Source organism: Labrus bergylta, chromosome 11 (assembly GCF_963930695.1).
Source record: "Labrus bergylta chromosome 11, fLabBer1.1, whole genome shotgun sequence".
Taxonomy (NCBI): Eukaryota; Metazoa; Chordata; class Actinopteri; order Labriformes; family Labridae; genus Labrus; species Labrus bergylta.
In genome coordinates this window covers 27857139-27882582 of record NC_089205.1, presented here as the reverse complement: position 1 = coordinate 27882582, position 25444 = coordinate 27857139, and the positions used below count along the sequence as shown (strand labels likewise).

General features: G+C 40.9%; 2 protein-coding genes across 5 annotated transcripts; both read right to left on the bottom strand.

The window, feature by feature from the left end:
• Positions 1-3700: 3700 nt before the first annotated feature.
• Positions 3701-15503, bottom strand: LOC110003048 (heterogeneous nuclear ribonucleoprotein L). 2 transcript variants are annotated; one of them, XM_020658743.3, is made up of 14 exons: positions 15345-15503; positions 13422-13537; positions 13061-13298; positions 11960-12045; positions 11434-11530; positions 11170-11242; positions 7633-7665; positions 7008-7079; positions 6606-6853; positions 5824-5945; positions 4895-5096; positions 4718-4775; positions 4375-4602; positions 3701-4284 (listed from the first exon to the last, which is right to left on the bottom strand). In XM_020658743.3, the coding sequence occupies exons 1-14, from the start codon at positions 15420-15422 to the stop codon at positions 4226-4228; spliced, it is 1710 nt and encodes a 569-aa protein (XP_020514399.1). In that variant the 5' UTR covers positions 15423-15503; the 3' UTR covers positions 3701-4225. The 2 variants fall into 2 exon arrangements, with proteins under 2 accessions (XP_020514399.1, XP_020514400.1); XM_020658744.3 differs by having other exon boundaries at positions 4492-4602.
• A 936-nt stretch (positions 15504-16439) lies between these two features.
• Positions 16440-24124, bottom strand: srsf7a (serine and arginine rich splicing factor 7a). 3 transcript variants are annotated; one of them, XR_002278879.3, is made up of 9 exons: positions 23893-24124; positions 21967-22206; positions 21645-21833; positions 21397-21483; positions 20923-20964; positions 20337-20381; positions 19884-20018; positions 18417-18960; positions 16440-17332 (listed from the first exon to the last, which is right to left on the bottom strand). XR_002278879.3 is itself a non-coding variant. In XM_020658745.3 (8 exons), exons 2-8 carry the CDS (start codon positions 22194-22196, stop codon positions 18867-18869), a joined length of 822 nt encoding a protein of 273 aa, XP_020514401.1. In that variant the 5' UTR covers positions 22197-22206; positions 23893-24124; the 3' UTR covers positions 16440-18866. The 3 variants fall into 3 exon arrangements, 2 of the variants coding, with proteins under 2 accessions (XP_020514401.1, XP_020514402.1); XM_020658745.3 differs by having other exon boundaries at positions 16440-18960; XM_020658746.3 differs by lacking the exon at positions 18417-18960 and having other exon boundaries at positions 23893-24122.
• Positions 24125-25444: the final 1320 nt, after the last annotated feature.

Genomic DNA, 25444 nt, shown 5'->3' with positions numbered 1-25444 from the left:
TGTGTGTGTGTGTTTGTGTGTGTGTGTGTGTGTGTGTGTGTGTGTGTGTGTGTTGGCATTCAGCTGCATGCAGGCTGAGGATTTCCCTCTAGTGAATGAATAACAGTAGAGTGAAGCAGACTCACACAACCCCCATGGCTACTTACCATTACCATTCAATACCCGGGGTTGTGTGTCAGTGTGTGTGTGTGTGTGTGTGTAAGACCTTAAAAAGGCCAAGGGCCATCCCTGTGCAGCCCCCCCCTCGACCCCTCCCTCCCCTCCTGGTCATGCAGGCCCTTTGTGTGCCCTGTTTTCCCTTTTCAGGCTAACATCTGTATGCTAATGCTGCTCAATGGGAATGGACTGGAATCATCCTGGGAGAGAGAGGGTGAGGGGCGGCTTCCCTGTGTGTGTGGGGGTGTGTGTGTGTGTGTGTGTGTGTGTGTATGGGTAGAGAGCTGAATAAGGTGATTTGGGAGAATTCAGCAGCAGTGAAGGATTCGTGCCAGGCTTAAAGAGAGAGAGAGGAGTGGAAAAGAATCATTGATTAAGGGGGGGGGGCTGAAGTTTAAAGGAGGCGTTGGTACGATTTGCTGCACATATGTGTGTGTGTGTGTGTGTGTGTGTGTGTGTGTGTGTGTGTGTGTGTGTGTGTGTGTGTGTGGAAGGGTCCTATGAAACCCCTTAAAAAGAATGAGAAGACCTGCAGCTCACAGCAGGAGACAGGAGGAGGTCGTCTCAGGAGGCAGGAAGTGACGTAAAAGAGAACGATGCAGAGAGGGAGTCCGACCCCCGCGGTGACAGATGTTGCCGCCATATTAACGCTACATGCAGTTCAACATGATCACAGTTTATCTTTGATTCATATACTTGTCTCTCTAGTTGTTCAAACTGTAATGTGTAAAGGATGTTGTCCTCCATCTTTTGAATCAGTGTTCCTATGGAAACCTGAAAGTTCTTCACAGACGCTTCAAACGTTGTGAACCTTCCTGACGGCGATGTGTTGATATTCAAAGTAACCAGTATGACGTCAAATTCCTCCCACGGTGTAAAACAAACTCCTTACAAGTTCTTCTTTTCATATAAGAGTGAATACAAACTCTTACATGTATCATACAACACATGCACACCAATAGTACCCAAATACTATTGAGTGTTATACCACACGCACATCAAATGTTTTATCGCATTTTAATCGCACGTTAGAATTTCCATTATTTCACTATTAAAAATGCAAATTGTGAGGCTTTTATTTTGTATTTTTGTCCTGTCTTAGTACTTTACTTGCTGTGTGCTTTTATTTTGATATAAAGTAAGGAGCTTGTGGTAGGTGGAAGGTTAGGACGTTAACTTGCAACAGAAACAGGAAGTGGTTATGGATCCCTAAGTCAAACAGCTCAAAAGAAACGGTAACAAAGGTGTGATGTCATAAGGTTGATATATATAAATGTATGGCAAGCCGTTCAGGAAATTAATATTGAATGAAACTTTGAATATATGGAATTTAAGCTCATTTCAATTCTCCAAATCCAAAAGACACCCTGCTGAATATGTTGGTTTTGCAAAATCACATCAGCTGAAATACACCAATACTTGAAGCAGCTGTTTGTAGAATTTGGAAAGTAGAATGAGTCACCTTGAAGATCATACTTCAATTATTGGAACACTTTTACTTTTTGTACTTACCTGTAAATTTCCCCGTTGTGGGATAAATAAAGGATTATCTTATCTTTTATGAGTAGTAATGTTCAACAATCATTGCTCAGCGCACTTTGTGCATCCATTTTTAGGGATTTTTTTAGTGTCTGACTTATTAGCTGAAATAACCCTACAGACTTCCATTCTCAAAGTTTCATTCAATATATTAATTCCCTGAACGGCTTGCCATATATATCACCTGTATATATTTACAAACATTTATATCTAATTAAAGTAAACATGACTCTAAAAACATAAAAATAAATAAGAAACAGATTTAATTGTTGGATACTTTATAGGGTGAGTGATCTGTTGTCATTAAGAGCTCATGAATATTTGTCTTTCTCAGTTGAATTAACTTGGAGTAGAAATGAGTGTGGCGCCCTCTGCAGGTCGACATGCAGCACAGCAGGCATGAGAGAACTCTAAAGGAACTTCTTCAAAGTGGAAGTCAACTATGCCAACAAACTGGACACACAGAAAAATAGTTTCACTCCGAACCACGATGCAAACTGCAGAAGCATGAAAATATGATAAAAGATATCAAATAAAAATATAAATACAGATAAATATTAAGATCATGAAATATGTATAAATAAATATAAGGCACTAACTATAGAAAAGTCTTAAAGTGACAGATGCTTGTGTTTGCTGATGAGGGTGGACAGTAAAGTAAGAGTAAAGTGACTTTATTGATGCTCCTATATTCATGTTTATTCTGAAGTTTGTGTTTCAATGTGCAGAAACGCTCCAAACCTTAAAGTTCAGTTTTAATGAAAAGGTTGATGTCCACATTTCATCACTTGTTGTAAACCAGTCTGTTCAACTGTAAATATGTTCAGGTGATGTCAATTATTCAAACAGAAAAATGGTTATTTTACTGATTAAACATGAAGCACAGGACTCTAGGACAGATTTCACCTCCGACTGTTGAATTGAAACATTACATTGTAATAAATAACTATATTATATGCGATGATTTAAAGTCAAACTGCAGAAAAACAAACATCTGCTCGTTCTTCACATTCTCTCTCATGAAACACAGATGAGCATTTAATGTTGTAGCTTACCTTGGTAAACATATTTAGTGTTTTATGTCGACGGTCGCGCAGAAAAAAAAAAAAAAAAAAAAAAAAAAGTGAATCATGTCAGATTTTTAAACCTGCAGAGTTCAACTGTTTGTGATGACGTCCACTTGAGACAACAGAAGATATTAAAGTTTCTCAGGCTGTCTGACCATCAGCTGGAAGGAGATAAAGTGATGTGACGCCATCTGGTGGAAACTTCAGTGAAACACGAGTTTAATTCTCTTCTGTGTGAAATGTTTCTTCTCTAGAAGTCTCACATAGTTTCACTTCATCACTCATTGTATTTCTCAATCTTTTTTTTTTTTAGGGACAACACATGAAGGTATTGGTACAGCTAATTAAATGATTAAATGGTTAATTATACCCCATTGGAGAAGTTATTGCACAGGGCAGAGCACAAACTTAAATGACCTGAGTGGTGAAGAACTATCTCCACTGTACATGAAGACACATTCGCATTTAGGATCGATCACTGATCTCATAATTAAGTACCTAATATGATTAATAGTCACACAATTTATCTTCAGAATTAGCACTTCTTGTACATTGGATATGTAAGTGTTATTACCAATCAGTGATTTTCACTTCGTCTTTTATATTTCTACATTGCAGTTAAATTTGAATATTCAGGATCCGTTTTAAATACGAGTCAACAAAACAAAATCAGCAACAAGTGAACCAAACTAAATCAAAGAGACCCAAGTTTTAAAAACCATGAGTCATGTTTAGAGATTTATTTCTGCTGTTAACGAGTGTCCACGTGACTCAGTTCCGGTGCTTCTGCAGCCTCTAGTGGACACTCGATGAACTGCAGGATTGTGCACTTCCGCATTGGCTTCCTTTTTTAACTCCAGGTTTTGTCTTGGTTGAAGTTATTCTGGACGAGAACACACAGCTGGAACATCAGGAGGAAAGCACAAACAAACTCGAGGTGAAATTGATTTTTTTTTTATTTTCTTAGAACAAAACGATCCAACTGCGTATCAGACACGGAGACACAGAACTTAAAATGAAGCAATTAAAAATAAACACAACAGAAAAATAATAAAGAGAGAGCCATTAAAAGTTCAAAAAAGACAAAAAAATCTTTTACAAAACCACGACGAGCGTGGCCACTGAACCACCTGAGCATAAAATCAACTCTCTCCAAACAGGCTTTTCTCACACGTCCGGTTTCTGTAGAAGCAGAATACAAAAAGAAATAAAAACTGAATATTGAAGACACAGGTACTCGTACTTTAAACCACATCTGGGGCATAAATATCCAAACATGTCCAATGACGGATCGGGCTTTGTTATGATTGTGGTAAAACTCTAAACACAAGTATGAGGAGATATATTTTAACATATTGAGGCGTGTTTGAAATTAATTTCCCCCAGGTGCGTCGCTAAGTACATGTGAACTTGGGAATGGCGGACCAATCTTCTTTGTCGTCTCCCTGGCTTCAGGGGCGCGCTCAGTTGGCGTGCTGAACGGTGGAGAAGCACAGTTTGAGGGTGTAGGGGTACGGACCAGCTGAGAGAGAGAGAGAGAGAAGAGACTCCATGTTAGATTGTTTCTAAATGACGTTTACAAACTGTGTATTTACACATTACTCATATTTACATCTAGGCACAGCTTTTTTCACTGTTTCAAAGGTCACATGGTTGCCTTCCTCCTCAGTTATCGTTGGGATTTCCTGCTCTTCAGAAGCAGCAGTACATTCCTGGGTTGTATACATACATGCGTTTTTCATCTGGTAGTGGTTCATCAAGGCCAGGGCCTCCATGGCATCATTGATGGACTCCCACTCTAGCAGACCTGACGCACTGCGGTCACTGGGCGCCGCACCACCTGACCATCAGAGGGGCATTCTTAGTTTTCAGTATAATGGGAGGTAACAGCAGCCATGTTTGATTTTAACCATGCAATGTGATACACAAAACGCAGATTTTAAAAAACAGCTTACTCTTTCCTGTGAACATTTTGACGTTGACGGGGTTCTTGACCCCGATCTCTTCACAGATCTGGAGAGAAAAACAATAAATTAGAAACTGCACACACACAAGCAGTGATGAAGGATTTTTCACATCAGTCACTTGAGTGCCCTTTGAAAAAACGCCAACATGTCCTCCCTTCCACAGACCTGGGAGAAAATCTCAGGTGTGACGTCTGGCTGGGCGTTAAAGAAGTGCAACACGTTGCTGGGGTGCTGAATGCGGTTTTTGGCCGCCTGCTCCGGGGACGTGAAGCGGTTGTTCCTGGAGCCGTGGAAGTCCTTGAAACTGCTCGTTCCGTCTTCCAGCTCGTAGCACTGACCGGGTACAATGGCCTGCTGCTTGGACACACTGCAGGGAGGGATGATCATTATTAAAAAGAGAGACTTAGGGAGGCTGAAGCTTCGACATTTGAAGCCCTTCAAAAAGAGTATGATATTAGAAATGTGCAGAATGGCAAGCTGGCTTTAGTTTTAAGTATCGTTCCTAAGAGTATCGTTAACCCTCAGGCATCAGATTAATTTACTCTTTGTCCATGCCAAAAAAACTGCTATATATAAAAATAAAAAAAGAACAGATTGATATATTTTTTCTGCATAAATCTCTTAAACAACTTCAGCCCTGCTCAAAACAACCCTAGGAATTTAACCCTTTAAATGCCAGTTTGTTTCATTATTCTGGCATTTAAAGGGTTAAATTCCTCAATGATTCAATATTTGATAGTTTTGAGCAGGGCTGGAGTTTAGCGATTTATGCAAAAAAAGATCAATCTGTTCTATTTTTATAGCAGTTTTTGGTGAAGTGGACATCTTTGTCCTTAGTGACTTCAGAGGGTAGTACATTTGTTTTCAAGTGTTCTATTGATCTATTCAAAAAAATTGCATTCCAAAATGTGTCGAGAGAGACTTTCTTACCAAAAATGATTCCATACGCACTAACACAGACAAAATGATGACCAGATGAAGAGGAAACATTTGACCAAATGGACAAAATCTCCATAGTGATACATTCATTCTAAATTCTCTGCTACTAATGAAGGAGTTCAAACAAGTCATGTTTCTCCACTTCTTCTACTCACCACACATTCATTCTCTGTCCAAAGAGAAAGTTGTTGTTCAGGTTGTTGATAGCACGGTCCACCGCATAACAGTCTCCCATTTCCACCATGGCGGCCCCGGGCTTAGTCTTCATGAACTTCACCTTTAGAAAGTGACAGAAGAGGACAGGATTAACCAGTTTTCTCAAAGTAGGTGCCACCCTGTCATTAAGCGCCATAAAAGACTAATCTGTCAAGTTGTTGAGTAGGAGATGAGGGTTTGGAGCCTGGTCGTGTGTTGTTGTGGCTTTGTACACATTTACCAATTTGAAAACTGTCACTGGGCTACACCAAGGAGGCTTTAGAGGAAATAATGATTATTTCCTGTTGTAAAAAGACTGAAGCGTTGTCAGCATGAAGCGAGACAGTGTGCAGGATTAGGGAAGCCTCGTCTTACTCTGGCACATTTCTTTATTTAGACATTACAAGTTGAAAAGCTGCATTCAGGGTCCAAAATTAACTTTTTGACTCACCGGCCGAGGTGGCAGGTAGATGAAAAAAATTCACGGGCAAAACATATTTTTTACCGGCCACAATAACAAATTGTGTTTTTTGTGTGTCCCATACAAATGTTACAGTTCATTTAATTGAGAAGGCATTATGTTCTGTTTAATCAAGAACACACTGAAGTCACAGATTGGATCATTTCATCAGATCAGGAAATTGAGAAAAAAAAAATATATAATTGCTGGCCTTTATTTTTTTAAATGTATTATTTGTAAGCAGTACAGGTAAGTAGATAACATTCATTGTCGGATACTGACCCGCTCTACATTTCCATAGAGGCAAAAGATGTTGAAGACCCGGTCGGCATTCATCTTTGCGGGGTCCAGTCCGTACAACATGACCACCGGGGACTCGGCGTGGCCACCGTACTCGCCGGGAGGAGGAGGGGGAGGTCCGTACCCTGGCCCGTAACTTCTACCACCGCGGCCTCTCATCGGTGGCCCGATGCGACGGCCCTCGTAGGGTGGGGACCCGTAGCTCTCGTCGTAGCCATGGTAACCACCACCTGGATGATTGAGGGAGAGGAAACAGTAATAAGGCAAAGTCTGCAGAGGACATATTCCAGGACTTAACATTTCACCTCTAAGAGCAACACAGACAGTTTGTTTTTCTCCCCCCCGATAGTCGTGTGTGTTCCCTTTTTTGTCCGAGAGACTTACCGTACTCTGGAGGATGGTCGCCGAGCAGAGCGGGCTGTCTCTGGCGCTTGTTTGGGTTGGCGTTCACGTCGTCTGAGAACAAAAGAAGAAGGCGACAAAGGAGAAAAGGTAAAGAAAGAAAAAAGGAAGGATAAGTATGACAACAAGGCTGACTGACACTGTGACATCACAAAGGGATGGCTGAGCATTTGAGCAATGTTACTGTTTGCTAAACTGACATTCAGATGCACACCTTCAGGATTTCTCCCTTATTTTTTTAAAATAAAGTCAATCAATTAGAGCTTGTGGCAGACATGCATTTCAAGACTGAGTCATCCTGCCTGTAGAAAACAGAACAACACAGATGTATTAACCCTCCCACCACACAAACACCTGTAGACTAGAAGAAGAGTGTTTGTTGTTTTAGTCAGTTTTTCAATTAGGTCCCAAACACACTAGTTCAATCTAAAAACATCCATATTGTTAACACTTTAACATATCAAGTGTGACAGGCAGGGGGGGCGGGGGGGTGGAAAACATGAGGTGGGGGGGATGCTGATGATCTAAGAAAACAAACAATTCACTCGGGATTAAGAATCACAAAAATCGAGATTTTAAAAATAAAAGTTGGTACGCTCACACACACCTGAATTGCTGCCATTGCCATCTGCGTCACCATCTGTACAGGTACACAATAATCATACACAATCAGAATGGAAGCCAGGTTAATCAAAGAAAAAACAAAAAAGGTACATTTCTTTTTTCCCCCTCGGCATGTGGATTAACCTCCGCTACATGTCAGGAGAGTGACTCGAGACAAAGTCAGCTTTCCTCATTTTTTGGAAGTATTTCAGGACTAATTGAAAAAAATAAAAAACATGATAATTGCCCGGTAGCTTTTATACGTGATCAACTGGGACTCATGCAGACTCCTAAAGAAATGAGGCAACAAAGATGTCAGAAGCAGCTCATACAATTTTGGACACCAGCAGCCTTTGTGGCGGGTGGATTAAAAGCTCACCCCAGTTTACAAACTGTTGGATGCTTGGAAAATTTAACCAGGTCGGTAAAGAGTCAAGCACATTATTCAATCTAAAAGCCTCGTCTTCAAATTAAAAACAGTTTTACTCCCCAAAGAAACTATCACACACATCCAGGGAACCACAAAAGGAGGTCCCTGAAGGCAGCACAGCACCAACAGAGGGAGCAGAACATGAGGAACAAACATAACAGTCAGTTTTTAAGTGCGTTAGAAATGCAGGTTCAGACTGAACCACGACCACCACCAGCCTGCTTCAGGATAGAAACATAAAATCGGGGTTGTGTCAGTCTTTGTGTGGCGATGTTGGATGCTGGGCTTTTGGGGTTATGTGGTGCTGTGCAGTTATGTTCCTTGAGGAGGGTCTCGATTTACTTACTGCAAGCTTACAAACAGTAGGAGGAAGATATTTGCTGCAGCAGTTCCACCACTCTCCACTCATTGTCATTGCATATTCTTTATCGATTTCCTCTTTTGGGGGGGTAACAACTCTCCACGTCAGGGTCGATTTCTGGGTATATCAAGTTGAAATGCCCATCAGTAGGGTTGGGCTGGTGGTTCCGTCCCGTTTTGAAATAGTCCGCTTAACACCCACTGGTAGACCTTGAGGCTGCCAGAGCACATTTCAGTTGGGGGGAAGCTGGCTCCTCTTAGCCGTATATTGCCAAACCTGCATCACATGGAAGGCGTTACACAGGTTCTAGAGACTCTGAAATATTGAGAAAACTACACTCATAAAAAAAGGGATAGCTTAACAGGGATGCATGGAGGAAGATAAATCAGGAGAAGGAGGAGGAGAAGATGAGATGAGGAGAAAAGAGCAGGAGAGAAAAGCTGAATTCCATGTGGGAGGAAACACAGAGGGATAAAAAAAAAAAAAGTGGGCCTGACTGGGCTCTGAGTGTGCTGCTTGAAAGTGTTGTCAGCAGTGTCTTTGTCTTCATCAGTTGTCTTGTGTTGACTCCAAAGTGATTCTGGGGGTGTAACTCATCTATTGGATCAGTCGGGGATGGCATCAGCAAGTGTTGGCAGAGTGTGTTGCTTGTTTTGATTTTGCCACCCCTAAACGGTACAGGAGGGGCCAATGCATTTTAAAAGAAAAATGTGACCTCGGTCGGGGTGGTTAATATCGGTGTGCGTCATCTGATGTACTGAAAAAGATGTCTGCCTCTGTTTGGGTGGATGCTGTGTCTTCTTTGGTATCAGTCTCCATCTGGTGTCGACAATGGTAGGTGGTAGATGCAAGCTTTGGTCTACCTCAATGTGTCATTGGCTTGTGTCTCAAAAAAGGGAACCAAGTGTAGCTCAGTGCCCAATTCTCCCCCACCCTCTAGACGTGTGCGTTGTCTTCATGGCTCTTGTGCTTGGAATGCGCAGATGAGGGCGTGAGTTGTATAATCAGTCCTACATCTTCATGTTGAGTGGGTGGTGTCTTGTAGTTTTCTCGGGGGACATTTGGCCCTCTGTATGAAAGTGGTTGTGTCCTCACTGAAGAAGTGGATAGTTGAGATGGTGGTTTGCTGAGTGGAGGTGTTGTCAGCATGTTATCTGCCTTTTCCCTCCTACTTTAAACGTCTTTGAATGTTTTTTTTGGGGGGACTTTGCTGAGATCACACATTTAATTAAAGGAGAAGATGAGAATTAAAGTGCAGATCAACTTTGTACTGATGCTGGTCTGTGCCCACTTTTCACTTCAGACAAATCACTTGAAAATGTCTGTGACAAACATTTGGCTAAAACCCACTTGTGGACTACAGCAGGATGATCATCCGATAACCAAACAACCAAATGGTAGACTTTAAGACATCAGTGGGAGAGACCAGGATCAGTTACATGGCAAGGATTTTATCCGACTTACTGTCTTTAAAAGTTTATCATTCAAACAAATATATATATAAATATGAAACATCGTCTACTGTCTAGAAGCTAATCGCTTAGTTCACCCAGAAAACTCTCTAAGGTGTGGTTGGGAAGGCAGGAACAGCAGTTGATGCGACAGGTACGTGTCCTCATAACTGAAGTATGTAAACAGAGGAAGGAGGTCATAAACATGGCCGTCAGCTGAATCACACTATCAACTAAAGAGCGGAGAACAACATACTGACGAACAGAATGTGATGCAACCGCTAAATTACATGCACGGAGCAGACACTATGCATCGTGCAGCAGAAACAGGATTTAAATGTCACTCCCCTCTCCTATTGGCTGGAGGTGAATTCTCTGGAGAATATCCTGCTGCGTTCTCACATCAGCTCACTCAGATTTGCTGCAGAAAAAATACTAGGGGTCTGGCAGATTTTTTTTTTTGTATACAGCCAAATCAGGGAGTTCAGACTTACTGAAGGACCCATAACTCCCATCAGTAAATGTGGAATCTAACGTGCCAACAGTCAGACATATTGAATGGTTTCTCATGCTGATGTCATGCATTTTGAGGAGTTTCATTAAAGCAGGAATTTGGGTTTTATTCAGTAAATAAATCCCTTTGGAAAATCGGGTCAAGCAAAAATAAAGAGCTGGTTAAGCCCCCAACAGTCCCTGAGAACATGACATTTAAAGAAATATCAACCTAAGCTGTTCATTAATCATGATTCCACAGGTTTCAGGCAGCACGTCTCTTCTTCACACCAACATGCAAACTAGAATAACTACATGCCACCATGAACAAGAACGCTAGCCTCGAGGTATAAAGGAAGACGGCTTCTAGACAATGTTGTCTTCTACTGTGACAAATTGTGCTCCTTCTAAGAATAAAGCTTATCTGAAGAGCACGTAACCTTGACTGCCTGTGTTCCAGCCATTCATACCACACAGCAGAGGGTTTTCACGGTTGGGTTGTCATAAGCTACTTCAGCTGATCCTAACTCCTGCTCAAGGTGTGTATAGAGAAGTGTTAGAGGAAACCCAAGGTGACCCTTCAGTCATAATGCCACACAAGTTTCGTTCAGGAATGTTAGATCAAGGCTTTTCTGTGGCATTTTGAAAGAAGGGTGTGGGCTCCTTCTTCCCGGTAGCTCGCTCGCTAAAATTAATCACAGTGACGGTAAGGCAGTCAGGGTTACAGTGTCAGTATTTCTCAGCTACAAAGCGTGTGAGGCGCTGAGCAGTAGCTTGGGGCTAGAGTTTGTGAGTTTGAGGTTTTACCTGGGCCTCCGAGGTTGGGGTTTGTGTAGTCCCAGGTGTCCTGGTCATTCTTGAACACATTCAGACGAGTCGGCTGAGGAAATACAATTCATATGAGTACATCAAACTAAAAGAGGAGGATTTCAAAACAGGCTGAGAAAAAAGGATTACTCGCTGAACTGAAACAGGGCCAAAATTATGTTTCATCAAACTACATGCTGAGACTGTGCAGGTGTTCATGTTGTCGGTGTCCATCACACCCTTTTCATTTCTCTGTAATCTTACCTTGGCATACTCGATCTTCAGCGTGCAGCAGCCAGAGTAGATGTCGGCTCCATTGAGTGATGCTTTCGCTCGCTGGGCGCTTTGCACAGAGTCGAATGTGATGGCAGAATTAAGGAGAACACTTTGGACTACCTGGTTACATTAAATAATATATAAATGACATGCACACTACTAAATTGTTCCGGATAATGAGCTGATGGGAACCTGCTTCATTCATTCTACAGTGATATAGACACGTTTAAACCAAAGTTCTCCTGTGGAATAGAAAGAAAGCGTGCAGGTGCTTCTTTATACATGATCAAATCCATGAAATACACCTGCACGATGAGGGACATTATTGTCTGAACGGTTTGTTTGTATCTGGTTGTAGGCGTTTTAAAAAAAGGACCTCACATACCAAACATGTTTCTGTAATAAAACTACATCAATCACTGTTGTGTTCATTAAGTGTCACACTGCAACATGTGCATGTGATGGAAATACACGTGTATTCAGTTAACTGAGTCAAGTTGTGTTGAAAGGATATTCAACCATGGCCTGGACTCCGTTCTTCCTGAAGATGACGATTCTCTGAACAGGCCCACAGTTGTTGCAGATGGTGTAGAGAACATCCTGTTAAGAGTACAAAAAACAAGTTTAAAAAGAGGCGCTTTATCCTTCCAAAGGCAACAAGCACATGTTAAACTCACTGCCTCAAGCTTGTTTGGTATGTTCTGTTTTAAATGATGTGTTCTGTATGTTTTATCTTAAAAAGCTGAACTCCTGCATTTAAATTGTTATGACCACAACAAGCTTAAGTAAGACTGAACGTGCATTTACAATTCAATGCCGAGTCAGGGGCTTTGGTTTCCTAGAACACCGGCTTTTGAAAAACTGTAATAATGTCCACGATAAAAGATAATAATGTTCTTATTGAAAACATTTAGGGTAACAGCCAAAAACGTGTTTATCTTCTGAATACATGAACATGGAGTCTTAGGTGGATGATATTTACAACTCATTTAGCGGACACCTTTTAGAGGATCAGAACAATACAAGCAAGGATCTAGAGAGGAGGAAACAACGTCAGCAACTGACGACGAACAGCCTAAAGTCTGATCAGAAACACAGAAGCTGACAGGAAGTGACCAGAAGCTGAGCACTCTAAATTTAATTTCATCATTTACAACATTGACAGCTGCTCTTTATTCAGCATCTAAACCATCCTGATCCTATTTAGCATTTTATACACTAAAACCGTGGCAGATTAACAGATTATGAGGAAAAAGCAACGTGCAGACTGATTCTGCAGCAACTAAATCCAGACCACTGATGTTGCAGAATGCACTCCAGAAGTAACTAGCTTTCTATAAAGAGTGATGTTTCTCATCTCAACAGCACAAAATGTAACTAACTCGGGAAGAACAGAAAAGAAGGACATTCCTTTTAAAAGACTTCTCTTTACTACTTAGCAGAACAGACCGTTTAAAACCAGCCTGCAGCTGTTCAGACTAAAAAAGTTTCAGAGAGTCATCCACTAATGGTCATCAATAGTCAATGTGAATTAAAAGGCAGTCATATCAAAATGGGATCACACTCCATAATTCTAGAAACGAGTCAAAGAGCATTTTGAAATGTGTGACTTTACCGTGGTTATGGGGTAGATGGGGTTCATGATGGTGAGCAGAAGAACATTGTTGACACTTCTGGAGTCGTCAGAGTCTCCCGGCCTGGAGATCTTCTGGCTCGTGGAGTAGTTGATAAAGGCCGGGTGGCCTGCGATGTAAACCTGGTTGTCTGCAGCATAAGTTACAGCTGTGGATGACCCATTCATATCCTCGTATTCAACCAGTGCCTGGCGCTTCTTGGGCATTACCACAACATAACTAAAAAACAAAAAGCAAATGAAGCAGTTAGATTCAAATGCTGTAAACACAAGTAGATCACACTCCCAGTTGGCAGCAATGACCTCTATCTTTATGTTTTACACACATATTCAGATCTTCTACCTGATTGTCCCGAATTCTTGTAAAGCCTCTACAAGGTCCGCCTCGGTAACACCGTCCACAAGTCCCCGGACGTGCACCACCACAGATGGAAGGGTTTTGTGAGGATCTTCATATCCCTTTGGAAGAGAACAAAGAAATACTTTTAATTTGTATAACCAAATATCAAAATAACAATTAGCCTAAAGGAGATTTACCGATGTACAACACACAATCAAGAAATGCTTTAACAGTGGGTTAAAGTAATATAAGAAATCTCTGGAGGAGCAACAGAGGATGACTCCCTCTTTTAGGGTCCAGGACAGACATGCAGTTGATGATGTGAAGAATATAATTAAATACAATGATAAAACACAGCATTACCTACGAGTAATCTAATCATAAATGAAACCAGAGAAGTCTAAAATACTGGAATAATAACACCCATCTGTTTGAGATGTTGTGGCTTAAAATACATTAATTTGTCTCCTGTGCAATTTACTGCACGTATATGTTATGGTAGGGATTTTTCTGAAAGGTGAACTGCCTCTTTCTGGGTTTTTTTTTTTTTTTTAGGGTGGCCTCGATCAGATATCCAACCAGGGAAAGGAGATGAATATAATGATAACAAATAAGGATGTGTAATGTGTATTTTGAGAATATAACTCAACGACCATACATTGAATAGAGACGATTAATACCCATATGATAACACTTTAAAGGAGTTTTGATAGAGAAATTTGAAAGTTGGAGAAAATTAGATTCTGAGGTATGTGTTAATAACTCCACACTGAAGATAACACTCGAGACGTTGTGGTGGGGGGTCCATAACAGTGACACTGTAACTCTCTCCTGGTAGCTTTTAAGCTTCAAACAGAGTCCAAGGCCTCATTTTTTCCTTTGAATAAAGTGTGTGTATTTAGTTCAGAAAATATAGCATAGAATTGTTTCACTTAAACAAATTTCACTACATAGTGCACCTGTAATGCAAAATACTGCTTCACCTGGGTTCAGTCAGGACAGGGGGGAGGGGTTTGAAACTGGTTAGGTCATCTGTTGTGGTTACGTTTTGTTTAAATGTTTTAATTAATTACCTTACCTACAAATGTAAAGACATACATCACACTGGCGTGCAATTAAACTACAAGCAAATCCCCCAACAAACAGATGCTTACATGAAGAGGCTAAACATGTTGAGGATGTAGCTGAAGGCTAGTTAGCATGCTGCTAACGTTACCAGTATTAGAACAAAGCCCGGTGTTATGTCGAGATTAGCTGCCTTGACGAAAAATGCCAACATAGCGCGAAACGAGTCAGTATCCCACATCAAACAATAAACCCAGTATAAAACGACTCTATAAAAACATTTTCAACGCATGTGGCGCAGGTTGTTAGTACTTTATTATTTAATATTTCTTGGGAAGCACATCTCGATTAACAATTAATCTCACATCAAGTAATTCTCCCGTTACATAATCGCCATGAAACACCCTTATTTTGCTGCATTTTTTGCATACTCTTATCATAAAACTAGTATTAAAGATTAACTAATAAAGCTCCCTGTTGGTTAGAGCAAACACCCGCATGGCCGCACATTTCGAAGGGTAGCACTATTCGACATAACACCGAATCAAGCTAGGCCCGTCTGGAGAAACCGCCCTCAGATTAGCCCATTCAAACCACACAGCGCCGCATACGTACGAATCATGTTCCGAATACGGTTCTTGTTAAATAAATAGGTATTTAAAACAATGTGGACCCGTTAAATCTAATAAAAACCTAGAGTTTTGCTTAGATGTAAGCTAATGACTAAATATGTGGCGTCGTGACACATTCCCCCCCCTCCGCGCAACTGACTGAATCAAACCCGGCCAAAGATCACGACGACCTCGGTTGCTAAGCTACATTAACGTCTCTCCGGTAACGAATCGCGCCGTATCGACTCACCGTGGCCATTCCGTCGGTTTTCTGTCGTTTCGTTGCCCTGCCGTCTTCGCTGTAGTAACGGCTCGCTGCAGTAGCCATGTTGTCCTGGTTAAAAAGGATGGTGGTAGTGACGCCGAGCTGAGATGGACGGAAAAGTCAAGAGAAACTAGGCTCGAGTAGCCACGCCCGACGCCACGGTAACGCGGTCTGTGATAGGCTCGGCCAGCTGTCAATCAATTAGCGACTTGAGTCGTGGCCAATGGGGGGGGGAGGATTTGCAGACGGGCTTTTACTAGCAGTACACGAATGACCTTAGGTAGCTTGTTTATACTGCTTAATAACAGTCAGGAGTTTTATGGAACAGACTTTAATTTTGATACTTTTGACTACCTCTCCTTCACTTATGAACTTTCAGTGTTAATTAATCTCCTTACTCTTTGATAACATGTTGTTTAAAGTCTGTTTATATACATTTTGCACTACCTTCATTTAATACACTGCTGTACATACATAAACAACAAACTTTCAGAAGGTCTGAACTTTTTATTTGTATATGCAGGCCTAATTTTACCAGTGTAAACTAACTATTGATAGGTTTCGTTTAAATTGCACATATATTTGTATCCCTGATTTGGTTATGTAAATGTATTTCTTTTGTAACGCAAGTCTATTTGCAATTGTACAGGTTTAATTTGAATTCAAGTAGGGGCTTCCCTAAATGTTTGTTTCGGGTTTATATATATATATATATATATATATATATATAGCCTACGCATGGGAGGGAGGGGGAGGGGCGAGGTTGTTTATTTGTAACAAATGTTTTGTGTCGTGCATGTCTTTGTAAAATGCTACTGGATGCTTTGAATTTCCCTCGGGATCAATAAAGTATCTATCTAACCAGAGAGAAGACAATTTAGCAGCAAGTGTTTACAGTATGTTTATCACATTGTGCTCCTTTGTTTGCAAAGCAGTAAAGTAGAATCACTTTAATTAACCTAGTGTCTCACCACACAAATTATATTCAGAGGAATTCTGTCTTTTTAAGGTTAAAATTATATAAGCTCATCAGTCAAGACAGACGAAAGTGTTCAAGTAAACACAGAAACACCACAGAGGTATGTTGAAGAGGTTTATTCAAAAATAAAACTGCCACTGTCTTACCATATGAGCCAGGAACAGAACAAAACTGTTAAAGCCGCCATTACAGAAATCAAACTGAAGCACTGTATTGATTTTAAAATCAAAAATTCACAGAAACAAAAATCGGGGATCAACACAAACGGAAACCTTTTTTTCAGCTAACAGTGAAGTTCATCAGGTTTGTAAGAAGGGCAGGTCAGCACAGAGAATCAGCAGTAGGAATGTGACCATTTTTCAGAGGCATGCAGACCGTATACTGTCTTCATAAATCATATAATGAACCCAAAAATATAAAAAAAGGGAGGGTGTACAAAAAAATCCACGATGTCTCCTTTTTTATGTTGTGGGAGGAAAAGGTTCAGAGTTTTTACCTTTGAGAATAAAAGATGCAATGTCCTCACCCTTACAAACTGCACATACGTACAGGGCAAGCTTCCACTAGAATGATCCAAATCCCTGTTAAAAGTCGTCTTCAACATTCAGAATTACGTCAACATAGGTGCTGATTCTTACACTGCAAACATGACTCGTAAGAAGATAATCACAACAACATTTAAAACAATCAAATAGAAACTGATGTTTTTTCACCACACTGACTAAATCTTCAGCAATCCGAGGCCGTAGCTCTGCACCCCTGTTGGAGAAAACTAATCCTCAGTAAACTTACTTAACTTAAACTCAACTGTGGGGAGAGACAGACAAGTAAAAAAAAAAAAAAGCTTCTGCTAGGTTGTAAAAGCAGACATGAAGCAGGGGTGAGAGGGAGGGTCTGTCTGTTAAGGGGGGAGCATTAGGTGGGACTTATAATCTTCCTCACTCAGTCTTCTGCTGGAGTAGGGCTCCGGTTTGGACTTGCTGATCGGGAACGACTGAAACAGAAACGGAGAGGAGTTAGCATGCCACAGGGGAGGGTGAAAGAAAGGTCACAAAAAACGACAAAATGCTGAACACTTCATTAATTATGGATTGGCCCTGATGTGTTTGAAAACAACTTTGACTTGTCAGATCAATGTTTAACACAAAAACCCACTAATTAGTTTAATCTGTAAACTAAGGACACTAATCTTTAAGTTTCTGAGAAATAACTGTCCTGTTAAAAAAAGCTAAATACATAATCTAATCCCCAAAGGCAATCAACAGCCTTTCAAATACAAGTCCTTCACTAAGTCTGCTTTAGTTTGAACAGATTGTTATTCCTTTAATAACACTCAAATGTGGACTGAGGCCCAAACTAGGGCCCGACCGATATAGAATGTTTTGGGCCGATATCGAAAAAGGGGAGAAGAGAAAAAAAAAAAAACGATGCCGATATCTTTTTATCTCTACAGATACTCTAAAATGCAAGTATCAAAGACTTGTGGAAAAGATAGAAAGAATAACAAATACAAGATGGTCAATCAACTGGAAAGTAAGTGCACATGTACGTGCGTCACCGCTTGACATTTTGATGCTTGTTAAAATGCTTACAGCGCCCTCTGCTGGCGACAGAAACTGCTAGTTACTCAAATTAAATGCTATTTGTCTGGTATATAAATCTAGTAATATCTGCAATAAAATTAGCCGACACTGGTAGTCACTTGATTTGCCAATATCGGCTGAAATTATCAGCTGGGCGATTTATCGGTCGGGCTCTAGGGCGGGAAACCTCTAATGTGACCAAAGAGAGACTGCACTAAACACTAAAATTAAGACATTAATGGCTTTAAATGGTAATGATATTGTGACACATAATAAAATAATATCTTACCAAGCCCCCCCACACATCAGCCTATAGATTTCATGCTGCTTTCCACTTCTCATCCACACACTCACACATTTGTACTCTGAGCATGCATGTTAAAAGGCTCAACCTTAGCTTAAAAAGTCACCAGTTTTCCCAGACTATTTCAAACCTGTACATATTTCTGTCACCATGAACATAAGCTAGTCAGGGGGTTGGATTTTTTTGGTTACCTTTGCAGACAGTGGCAGAAACAACAAGTACAGAGAAGCGAAGGATGAAAGGACTGAAGGACGGATGACTACAACTTGGAGAGACACTGCGCTGGGAGCCTCTTGAAGACTGATCTCTCGTCAGCTCTTTCTCTCACTTTCAGAAGCTAAGTCAGAGGCCGAAGAACTCTGGTAGGTAGATACGGGGGTCTGGTAGGTAGGTTATGGATTTTTAAAGGTAGTGGTCGAACTCTGATCTGTGTGGTCAGCCCTCTGGTAGATCTGAAGGCTGTCTGGGTGACTCTAGTAGAACAACTGAATGTGTGCGCGGGCTGATCTCGTCTGAGCGTGTGCGTCGGTTGAACAGACGGTCACCCTTTCACTGTAGGGAGGGTTCGGTCTGTAGGTCGACCTCTTTCTCGCTGTCTAACACCAGGTGCAGACGAAGGCTGATCTCAGGTCAGCGCTATGTCACCCTCCCGCAGGACGTACACACCGCCAGCTGGCAGACCCTGGGCCTGGGATCAGCTGTGGTGTCAGTGCAGTGCGCAGCTCCCACCACACGCTTTAAAGAAAATATGAAAAATAAACAAAACTGTGCTGGAAAGATGCTTTACCTAAGTCACACCAATGGTGTCGTTTGCCTGATCTCTGCTACATTTTATTCTGGAGAGTTCTACTGAGCTAGCCAAATTCAGAGTAAGAAATTAAGAAAAAAAAAACACAGTTACAATTCTAACCTGACTAAATTAACTTAACACATGTCAATCCAATGAAAATATTTGTCTTTCAGCCTAAATGTATTCATTAAGAATAGAAGAGAGTTGCAGTTATAAATCATAAGGATGCTCCAATTGGTTTAAGCTGTGATTATTCTGAACAGAGTGGAGACGGTCTTTCTTGTGCTCTCTCTCCAAGACAAAGTGATACTGGTGAAGCTGCACTGTGCAGAAACAGAGCTGATAGTGCAGAGCTTTCAAATGTTTGTAAAGAGAGCACAAAAAAGACGTCTCATATTCTCTCTACTTATACTTCCTGACGCCAGACATGAGGAAACAAGTCACTGTCTACCCCTCGCACTCCACTAAAGGGCCATCAGCAGGGGCAAGGGGCATGGAAGAAGCTGCAGATCTCTCAGGTGTCGATGATGCGGAGGAGTGTCAGTCGTCCATCTCAGCACCGTGTGGCAGTCGTCCAGTTGCAGCATGACGCATCCGAGTGGAAGAGGGGTCTATCTAATAGTCTCCCTGCCTAGCATGGAGCACCTAGCTCTGGTTAATCGAGAAGAACTGACCCTCTCTGAAAACGCAGGATAGATGTGGTCTAAACTGATATCTGAAAATCTAGATCATGAACTTTGTTTAACTGAGCTGTTACATACTGCTAAGATATCTTGGCAACACTGACAGCTTGCATGACTAAGCACAAGAAATTGATGCAATCAGCCTAGAGCTTGTGAATGAGAGACATCTAGACTTCAGGGTTTACCTGTTCCTCTTGTGGTTGGCTGATGGGGACCGAGAGCGGGAGCGAGAGGCAGAGCGCCCCCTGGGTGCAGAGCGCCCACGGGGTGCGGAGCGTCCCCTGGGTGCAGATCCAGAACGAGATCTAGATCTGGAGCGACTGAAAAAGAGAAAGAAAAACAGATTTATCACTGAATTGATTCTTCTGCTGAGATGCATGTATAAATATCTGTAAACGAGGAGCAAATTAGTCAGTTTAAACAGGAAGTTCTGTTTTTTTCTGTTAGTGTTTACAGGAAGCATAATTCTAGCTTTAGCCACAAGTGATCATTGAGAAATGTTTAAAACAAAAGAAGCAAACATTTAAAGCATGTCACAGTCTGCATCAGTCTACCATCATGTCACCAGGACAGAGAGGGTTTTATGACGACTGCTGCATGTGTCTGACACAAGCTGTCATTATCTTTTAACAACCCACCTTCTCGCTGGAGTCCTGGACTTGGAACGGGCTTGGGAGCCAGACCTAATGATACAGGAAATGGGTTAAGCTTCATTACAGAGCTATAAAAGGAACAAAGGCGTCACTTGAGGCGTAAACAACCCGAGTGAGGCAGAAATGATTACACATCCTGCACAAGTACTTAATTGATCCATAAGGGAGGCAAATTGTATCTTGAGATCTGCCCGATTCTGCAGAACAGAATTCACAGTCATATCTCTAAAACAGCTCACAAACTATACGTTAGGCACAACAATTTCTCAACAGCCATTAGGGTCTTTTCAGTTCTGGTATTACAGATTTGCAATGGCTGATCCAGTCACAAGTCAACAGCAAAAAAAAACACCAGACAAAAGTTGGTGATGCAGACTCACGACATGGAGGCTCTGCTCATGTGTGGGAGCGACAGAGAGGAGTAGGTGATCCAGACTGAAGTGTTGAGGTGATATGAAAACTTGGCCTGCTCTTGAGGCTGGCCACATGTGACCCGATCACCCAGAAGGCATATTAACACTAGGTGTAAAAAAAGGGTTTCAATCAAGAGTACAACTAGCTGTATCCTTACCTGCTCCTGCGCCTGGAGTAGGATGGAGATCGACGACGGCTCCTTAGAGAGAGAAAAACAAACACCATAAACAAAAGACCAATCTGTTCACCTGGTTTTCTTGAAATATGTGCAAAAATCTTTTATGTTAATCAGTCATCAATTTAGATGTTGACCTGGTTTGGTGCGATCTGCATGGATTGAATGACATCACCTGTGGCTCACACCAGATAAAGCGATGCTAGCTAAAACTGATTTCTCCTAACCTGAGAAAACAGCACCAACACTGGCTGGAAAGAGGGACCACACTCAAACAAATCAAGTCCCCCTGTGTTTGTGGATAAGTTATACTTTTAAGGGTAGTTAAAAGTTGTGCACCTAAATATCTGCACAACTAGCTCCTAATTTAGACTGAGTGCCATCAGACCAACAACCTGAACAAGAATTTCCTGTTACATTTGAATACTGTTTGTCTGAGTTGCCATGCGAACATACCGACTGTGGCTACGGCTGTTGGAGCGAGAACGATAGCGACGCCCACGGGACCTGGATCTGGAGCGAGATCTCGAACGAGAGTGAGACCTGGAATGCAAAGGAAAAAACAGGTTTATAACGGACTGTCTTCTGCTTTGATGACGACGGTGCAGGATGCCAAATCCTGTCTGCAGAAGACTCATGATGAGCTTCATGCACTGAAATGCTAACAAACATGACCCCATGCTAAATGGACCGTATTCCTTCACCTGCTGCTGCGACGGCCTCCTCCTCCTCCTCTCTTGCTAAAGCGGTAGCAGTCGTAGGCATAGTGGCCCCGGTCCCCACACTGGTAACACCGATCATTAGGATCAAACTGGCGTCGGCTTGGGCGCCCACGGCCCTTCCTGGAGAGGCCTGTTGACAGCTCGACGCGGACACGGGAACCACAAAGAACCCTGAGTGGAGAAAAACAAAAATATCGTCTTTAGCTTCTTCCCCTTTATTTCCTCTAAACTTTTGTTGGTCCATTATTTGACAATTTTTGTAGATTAAGTCACAGAAACACCAACTACAGTGTATTCTACTTACTTTCCATCCATTCCTTTCACAGCATCTTCTGCATCTCTTGGATCCTCAAACTCCACAAAAGCAAAACCGGGTGGGTTCCTTGCCACCCAGACACTTCTCAGCGGGCCGTAGTAACTGAATGCTCGCTCCAGCTCCCCTTTGGCGGCGCCATTACCCAAGTCCCCCACGTACACTTTGCAGTCAGTGTTCCGGGATGAACTACGGGATGATGAATGGTAGGAGGAGGACATCTTTCCTTGTCTGTTGGGAGAACAGGGGAATGTACATGATGCCAATTAATCAAACTAATCATTTTCATTAAACCATTCTTCATCTCCTTAATTTCCCAGGGGATGAATAAATTACCTTTCTATGAAGGATCCATTTTCAAGCAAAAAAGAATAAAATGTAGTAGCTTGGATGGATAAAGCTACATCAACATCACCTTGAGTTTTCTTTATAACTGGATCTGTTCATTTGGGTTAGCTGCATGGTCTACTATGCTGATTCATTACATTGATTTTCACTAAATAACCCTGCACTGTAAGATTAACTTAAATTTGTCATATAACTAGTACTTTATTTCAGCTTCTGTTTGGGCTGCTTTTATTTTTTTGTTTTTTTTAAATGTCCTCTTAGTGTTGTGATGCTTTTGATGTCTTGAATGAAGCCATATGAATTGCCTTTTTGTTGAAAAGGGCTTTATAAGTAAACTCACCCTGTCTCATTATTATATTCTGACCAGTGGTGCAGTGCAGGGTATACACAGGTATACTATTTATTTTTCAGTCTCCATAGGTTATAGCCACTTCTAAATCCCCTCTGATTCACAAAATTCAGTAGTATGCTGCAATTTGATTTCCCTAGGACGGTAAAGTGACTATGTAGTTGTCTCATCCTGTAGTCTTTATGCCAGTTAAAATAATAAAACCTGCTCTTCTTCTGTGGTTTATGTTCATTTGTTAACTTGCACTCATGTTCACTTCATTTGTCTACTCACCGTTATATTGTATAGTTTCTGCTGATAACATGTCTACACTCCTGCACTTTAACTTACGTCAATACTGTCCATTTACTACTCTGTTTTTACACATTTACATTTAATCTTCATATTTAAGACTAGTAATGTAAGTTAAATCCTGGTTGTATATATATTCCCATTCTTAGTTTTGATATTTTTAGTGCTTATTTACTTTGTATTTAATATTATATTGTGTTTAAATTTGCTAACATTGTGTTTTTTGCTCATATTGTGTGTTTGGATAACCTGCTGCTGTAACGACATGTCATTATATTTTATTCTAACGATAATACAAAACATTTGCAGGCGATTACAATGTAGAAAATAAATAAATAAATAAATAAATAAATAACCTGTTTGTTGTAGGACCAGGACATAGACAGAGCCTTATGAACTTCAGCTTTCTAGATAAATTCCCTGCAGTTAACTTTATTAAAAACAAACAAACAAACAAACAAACATCCATCAGGGTGAAAACACGTCGTTTGGTTTCTGCAGCGCCACACTGGTCATCTTCACAGCGCGCCAAACATGGCTCCCACTGATCCCATTACAACCAGTTAGATACTGTTATCATAGCTCAGCTGTTCCCACCAGAGCTGTACTGAATCTAATTCTGACTGCAACATATAAACATGTTATTTAACTGTGTATTTATGAAGCTGAATATGTGAGAACACACGATAAACCCGGATGAGTCCACGTAACTTAACGTTACGATCAGCGCGTCATAGCCTTCCTGTTGCTAGGCTACGTCTTTATAAAATATAACGAATGCAGGACGTTTCAGAAAGCACAGTTAAACATGCATGATTAGTAAATGTGATGCATGTGTGTGTTTCGGTGGTTAATAAAGAAGAATTGAAGAAGGCCTCGCTCCGAGCCTCCGCATAAACAATGGCGGCTGCACGAGTCGGCTAGCTTACCTTCTTCTCTGCTCCAAAAGATTTCTGTTTTTATCTCCGAGCTCAGAGGAATTTAAATCCTCCGCAGCAGACGTCTGAAGGGATGTTCAACTCTCCAATGTTTGTTTGGTTTTTTTTTTGTATAATGAACGTTTTAAATGGCCACTCTCATGAACATCGACGAGGTTTCCACATGTCGTTCGAAGAGGTTGACCCGGTCGACCACCAGCAGCGAAATCCAAACCTCTGTTCTTCACTTCCGCATCTGCGCACTGCGACTCAAGAGACCTCCGGAAACGTCACTTATAAATACCTACTTGTAAATAATATATAAATAATTATAATATTATTAAATATAATAATTATAATAATAATATATAATATTTACAGTCTATGATAAATACATGTTTACTGGTTTCAGAAATAAGGTATTTTGTGCTCCACTAAGGAACAATCAATTGTATTTGACGCGATTCTGTCTGGATTAAAAATAAATAAATAAAATAAAATAAAATAAAATAAAATAAATAAAAAATATTTCTGTCAAATTCTGTGAGAGATTTTGAGCATCATACTATATTTGAGGATTTTTTTTTCATGGGGAATTCAGATCCTTTACGGAGTTTAAAAACTAATAGCCTAACACATGTGTAAGGGAAATAATTCAGAGGGACACCTGTAGTAAACCTGCATCTATATTTGAATAGAGTAATCTGTACACTGACATTAACTAAAAGAAGATTTGAGAATTAACCAGAAAACATTTTGTGTCAATTCAGGTGTGAGAAGTGTCCTTGAAGATGCTCCCTTATTAATTCGGTTATTGTAAAATATAGGCCAAACGTGACCCTCTTTGCATTATCGTCAGATTGCAGATGAAACGATAACTCACCTTTTCTATGACTGCTCTGAAAAAAAAAACAGGCTTTCTGGACTAATATTCATCTTTTTAATCAAAACTAGTTGTTTAACTAAGAGTCAAAATGTAATATGTACATTAAATTATTAACCAAACCCTAAAGCAAGCATACGTTTCTGTATATCTGGGTCTGTTCTGCTCTGATGTAAATCCAGATTCCTCCTCAGTTACGGCAACATGAGTAAATGTAATTTGTTAGCTTCCACCCCTGCTGTAATAAATTACAGATACCTGCTTGTATCTGATCTATGGATACAGTCACACGCTGGGGATGAAGATTCACTTTTATTAAAACTCTGAAGAGTTCTTCTCTTATAATACTATCAGTGTTTTTGCAACGTTTCCTTTTTCCTGTTTAACATTCAGTTGAGGTGAAGACTGGTGGAGGCTGCCGTCACTGATTACTTTGTTCCTCGAGTTTGAAGCACATGTTAATCTCTCAATCTAAAGTCTGTGGTGGGAAGAAAGAAAACCTGATGTTTGACAAACTAAAACCAGAGAGTGAAGACAAAAGAGGAATGAAGTGCTGCTCTGTCTCTATGGTGATACCAGAGATGTCTCTGTGAATACTTTGGGTGTTTCTGCTGTGATTCCATCTTGTGTTTACTTCATTACACATGTTGAATGTAAAATAAACATGTGTGTCTCCTTTAA